The 5,506-nt window shown below is 42.6% G+C and overlaps 1 protein-coding gene across 1 annotated transcript; it reads left to right on the top strand.

The window, feature by feature from the left end:
* The first annotated feature begins 28 nt into the window (after window positions 1-28).
* Window positions 29-4,434, top strand: LOC104529618 (platelet glycoprotein V-like). The gene is made up of 2 exons (XM_010173971.2): window positions 29-65; window positions 2,483-4,434. Exons 1-2 carry the CDS (start codon window positions 29-31, stop codon window positions 4,432-4,434), a joined length of 1,989 nt encoding a protein of 662 aa, XP_010172273.2.
* Window positions 4,435-5,506: the final 1,072 nt, after the last annotated feature.

Here is a 5,506-nt window from a genome sequence, read left to right as displayed (position 1 = left end):
AAAGAGGCTGTAGACCAGAACGTGGTAAATGACCAGCCAGGCTGGCGTCCTTTCTCGATTGGCAGGTGTTTCATGTGAGGGTTTGATAAATTTTTAATACATGGGAATGTATAGTTATGACCCTTACATGGACCTTGCTGTATCTTCTACTATTAAAAACTTCAATTCTGGAGACTTCAGTATTTCTTAAAAAAAAAAAAAAAAAAAAAAAAAAAAAAACCCACTAGGAGCTCTGTGTTTTCTAGATCCATAGGATTATCTGTCCAGTTCCTGTGCCAGTCGTGTACTTGTGACCTTAATCTCTTGCAAAACATTTCCAGCATTTTGTTGATGAAAGTGTACACCTTCTAGTGTTTGTGAGTGTCTAACCTTGGCTTGTTGAATACACTTCCCTTTTGTTATGAGGCCAGGAAAATGGACATCCCCAGTCTATAGTCTAGTGTTAGCCTGCTTCTTATGTTACAGACTCTGCCCTTCAGTCTTGCCCTCTGAGGGACCCGTGTCTCAGTCTGTAGCATAACAGTTTGTGTTTGATTTTGTTTCTTCAGTTTGTGTTTGATTTTGTTTTTTCTCCTTTTGGTTCTCTAGATCCTTATTTCTCTCTTGCTAAAATCCTGTAGTTCTGCTGTGGTCTTGGGTTGTTGGGTTGGTGCAGGTTGAGATGCCAGTCAGGACTTGACACACAAATGTCTCGGTGTGTTTCTGTCCCACGTGGCGGGTTGTGCTTGTGCAGCACCCAGAAGCGTTTCCCTGGCTGCCTGCTCTGCGTGCCAGGGGCTGCAGGCCCAGGTACGTGCCCTTGGTGGGCAGGGACGTGCTGCTCCTCATCAGCCTGCTCAGGTGCTGGGTAGGAAGGATCAGGGCCAGGCTGGCTTATGAGTTTCTCTATTGTGGTGAAGGCATCACTGGTTTATGTGAGATGGCCAGTTTTGGAATGGGGGGCATTACTAGGAGGGCAAGATTCTCTGGAAGGTTCTTGTTTGATATGGAAAAGTCATTTGGAAGGCAGAAATCTCAGGGCCTTTTTCTGGTGCCTTATGGTCTCATTCAAAGAGTTGCAGAAAGCCCGGTGAGAGCTTGCTTTGTAGCACCGTGTTGCTGGGAGTGATATCCCTAGGTGCCATGTCCTTCCTTCCTAAGGAAAGGATGCAGATTTTACCAGTCTTCAGTACTCTGAAATTAACAAAGAAATATTTTTTTTTAAAGTACATCCTTTTGCTTTTTTTTTCATGCAGCAGCTGTTTTTGATCCACGGTGGTATGTTCTCGTCAACAGTTCAGGCATGTGAGAAGCTCTGCTATCCCACCAGATTTACTCCTTTTTAAGTGATGGGATTTATATCCATGTCTGTTTGTGGGATTGGTATGGGAGAGCTTCATCATTGTCCCTGGAAAAGGGTATGTTGGGATGAAGCCCTCCTCTCCCACAGTGGTCTCAGTGCTGAAGACTGACAGAGTGACAGTTAGGTCTGCAGAACTTGTCCAGCTATTCCAGCAGTCCCAGTCGCTGCTTCTCCAGCTGATCAGCCAGGTGCTTGACTTCCAGGTGTCTGATACACTTGGACTTGTTGATTTCACTAAGGAAGTATTTCTAAACTGTGTATTTCTGTTTGACTTGTTCTTTTAAATATTATCATCATAGCTACCAGGATTGCTTTCCTGTTCCTTCTTTGTTTGGGAATCTATACAACTTTCCAACTTTGTGGTACATTTCATGCAGATCTCCTTTTATTGCTACAGCTTTCTAGCTAACTTCATGGCACTTCTTTCCTCTCATTTCATTGTAATTTTAATACCACTGATCACTTAGTCTTGTGTGAAGCTGTTGAAATGAGACTCAGTTATCGGGGGCTCACTCCTGTCCTGTGCTGCATGAGCTCTTGGGTGTTATTTCAGGCTACATCAAAAATAGCCTGTATCTTCTTGTGTGTTCATAGGCTGTTCCAAGAAGTGATCACTTGCAAATACAGAACTGTGTGCTGGTTTACTTTTGACCACTTAAAATATAGGACACCATTTCTGCCTCCGTTATCTGCTTTTGCAGGCTAAACTTTATTTTTAAACCTTAGGTAACCTACAAGGAAAAAAAAAAAATATTGTGAGTGCAGGACCTTTTTTTTTTTTTTTTAAAGACTTTCTGTGTGTAACTTAATATAATACTTTTCTGTTCAAATAAATACATGCCTTATGACTACTTCAGAGTTTCATCATGATTTTCATACGCTTTTATTATACTTGGCTAGTACAAATATAAACAAGGAACACTTGATTTACAAAAGAGCTTTATCTGTGCTTCTCAGTGTAATTTGAACACCTTAGAAATATTTGCAGTCAACGGTAACAGAGATTTTGGTTTGCTTTCAAGGCAAGAGGAATTTCACGCACATTTGCAGGTTTTATGATGCATTCACACAACTTTGTCAGCTACTAAGTTATGAACTACCAGTGATCAAATCCTGACTCTCTCTTATCTCTTGTAACAGCTAATGTTTCTGGCACTTCAACAAGGATGTTGGTGTTTCATTTGTCAGTGATGATCAAGCTTTTCTTCCAGTTGGATGCATCTATTTGTCCTGAGAAATGTGACTGCTCTTCAAAAACTGCAATTCATTGCTCTGGTCCCCACATAAAAGACCTGGAATTGTTAAATCTGCCTTGCAACATGACAGAAATTCACATAACGCACACTAATGTAACAGACTTGCAGGATGTTTTTTCTGGGATGGTAGAACTGCAGCATCTCATCCTGTCTTCAAACAACATCTCTCTGATTTCACCAATGGCTTTTAAAGGCTTGAGAAGGCTAAAAGCTCTCAAGCTGCTAGATAATAAGCTAGTTGAACTTCCCCCTGAAGTGTTTGATGACATGATACAGCTTCAGCAATTGATCATTGAAAATAACAGGTTGAAATCCATCGAAGAAAGTCTGTTTGACAAACTAGCTAGTTTGGAGGAGCTTTTCTTGAACAAAAACCAACTAACAGCACTTCCTAGAGGCGTGCTGAAGAAACTTGCCAAACTCAAAGTACTGAACTTGTCAAGAAATTATTTGGCAGCACTGCCTAGAAATATATTTAGTGCATTAACTAGGCTTAAGAAGCTGATGTTGTATTTTAACAGGCTGTCTTCAATAGAGTCTGGTATGTTTGATAGCCTGAAGGAGCTGCTGGAACTCTTCCTGCATTATAATAACCTCCAGTCCATTGCCCCTGATGCGTTTCATTGTCTTCATAAACTGAGGATCCTAACGCTTTCCAGAAACAAGCTTGAAGTTTTGCCTCCTGGACTCTTTCTGCACCTGCATGACCTGTCCAAGTTGACCTTGTACAGGAACCCACTGAAGTCTCTTCCAGAAGTATTGTTTGGAGAAATGAGGCACCTTGGAAGCCTGTGGCTGTATCACACAAAGCTCTCAACAATACCAGATTTTGTGTTCAGTAACTTGACAAATTTAGAGCTTCTTGTGCTGAGTTTCAATCCAGAGCTTAGTGTTCTTCCTAAGAATGCATTCAGTGGTCTGAATGAACTGCGGGGCCTTTCTCTGCACACAAACAATATTTCTAGTCTGCCAGAGGGCATCTTCCTGAGCCTTCCGAAACTGCAGAACATTTCCCTTTTTGATTCGAGGCTTGAGGTTCTTCCTAGAAACCTCTTCCATAATTTCAAGCACCTTCAGAAAGTTTACCTCAATAGTACTAAACTGCAGTCTCTTCCTGGAGATTTCTTTACCACCTTACCTGTGCTGCAAGAAGTCTTCCTTGACAACAACCCTTGGAAATGCGATTGCCAAATTCTTGGCTTCCAAGAGTGGCTCAAAAAGAGCATGGAAATAGTTAAAAATGTGCCATCTCTAATGTGTGACAGCCCACTGGCACTACAGAATATTTCTCTTGTGGCTCTAACAGATGTTCACCTGAAGTGCCTGCCAACCACAGCCATGACATACCAGATGTTCAGCTCAACTTATTCTGGGGCTTCACCTTCTCTTGTGATGGAGCACTTGACATCATCTTGGGAGACTACTGTAGCAGTGGTGTCTGACATGGATTCCAGCACACCCACATCAATTCCTCTTGCCACTCCAGGTTTCACCTACTCACATGTTCAAGATGTTGGATGGCCTAGGTTTAATTTCTCGGATGTTCCAACCCAAGCTTCTCCCAGCACCATAGTAGAAACCAACAGTGTCAGAGGAACAGATTTAGCTGCTCCTGCCTGGTGGGATGAGCTGCCAGCCCACAGGAGTGCTAAGCCCTATTTTAATACCAGAATTGCTTATTGTCAGCTATTCTTGTGCCTTCACAGTTTGATTTTAGCACTCCAGACTGCAACCATTGTGCTCAGTCTGTATGTGATGGGTAAAACCAGGCAGCTCTTGCACCCCAGAAATACTCCCACTCAGCCTGTAGTTCTGATAAAATTTTTAAGGAGATAAAGAATTCCAGACAAAAAGAGGATTAGAGGCACTGTTTTGGATGCATTTTGAGCATTTGGTCAATGGTTCAGATGTGGATTACAAATCTTCATAGCAAGAATAATAAAGACCTTGTTTTTACAGCATAATAAAAATGCGCTTTTATGTACCTTACAGTGTTTGCCAACAGTGACTGTAATCACTGTGGGTTGCTGCAGCTCTCGGTGCCTGAGCCCAGATGGAGAGCTGAAAGAAAACCTGTGGTCCCCTCTGCACGTGTGCTACTAGTTTCCTGCTTTGGACTGCAGCCCTGTCCCTGCCAGACACCACTGCCTGCTCGGCTCACGCTCTCAGGTGGAAGTGGCACCAACGTAGGGAAATCTAAAAGCATGGTTAAAACCATGTTCCTCCATAAAGTTGCTACAGCCTGTAGTACTCCAAATGCTGTTATGCCTTATACTGCCTGCAGTGTTTTGTCTCCTTACTGGGAAAAGAAATAATATTTTTGTGAGGAGATGCTGGAAAAGACCTTTTAAAAATGGAGGTGGGGGCAGAAAGATATGGTGCAATGTCTTAGTTTTCGCTTTCTGTCCTCAGCCCCTTTCCAGAACATGGCAGCAGGAAGGGGATACCATTTAAAGCTAACAGTGCTTTCCTCCAGCTTAGAGGAAGATAAGCAAGATGCTGGGCTAGGAAATATAATCTTAATTTATTTTGTAGTTTGTTTGTTTTTTGGAAACTTTGTAACATTACTACAAATCTGAATTTTAAGTAAAGACTTTCATCCTTAAACTTTGGGTAGTGGTCTGAAAAGCAAGGCATTACTCACTGCATGATGCAGTGAGTCTTGAAACCAGAGTACCAGGGAGATGCCCAGGACTGCGGCTTGGCTCCAGAGGAGAGCAGTTGGTTTGAGAGCTGGTCTCAACTGAGCTGAGAGAGAAGGGGATGGTGTCTCCTGAGCTTGGCCAGCAAAACATTGGCATGCATGCAGCAAAGTGGCAGGGAGCCTGCCTGATCTGTAGGCCTTCAAGTGTCACCACCTTTTTTGAAGTTGACTGGGGATTGTAGGCATCTCCATTAAACTGCAGTA

The sequence above is a fragment of the Antrostomus carolinensis genome, unplaced genomic scaffold (genome assembly GCF_000700745.2).
Source record: "Antrostomus carolinensis isolate BGI_N321 unplaced genomic scaffold, ASM70074v2 scaffold14810, whole genome shotgun sequence".
Taxonomy (NCBI): domain Eukaryota; kingdom Metazoa; phylum Chordata; class Aves; order Caprimulgiformes; family Caprimulgidae; genus Antrostomus; species Antrostomus carolinensis.
The sequence above is the reverse complement of the archived record's forward strand: the minus strand, read 5'-3'. Positions and strand labels throughout refer to the sequence as shown.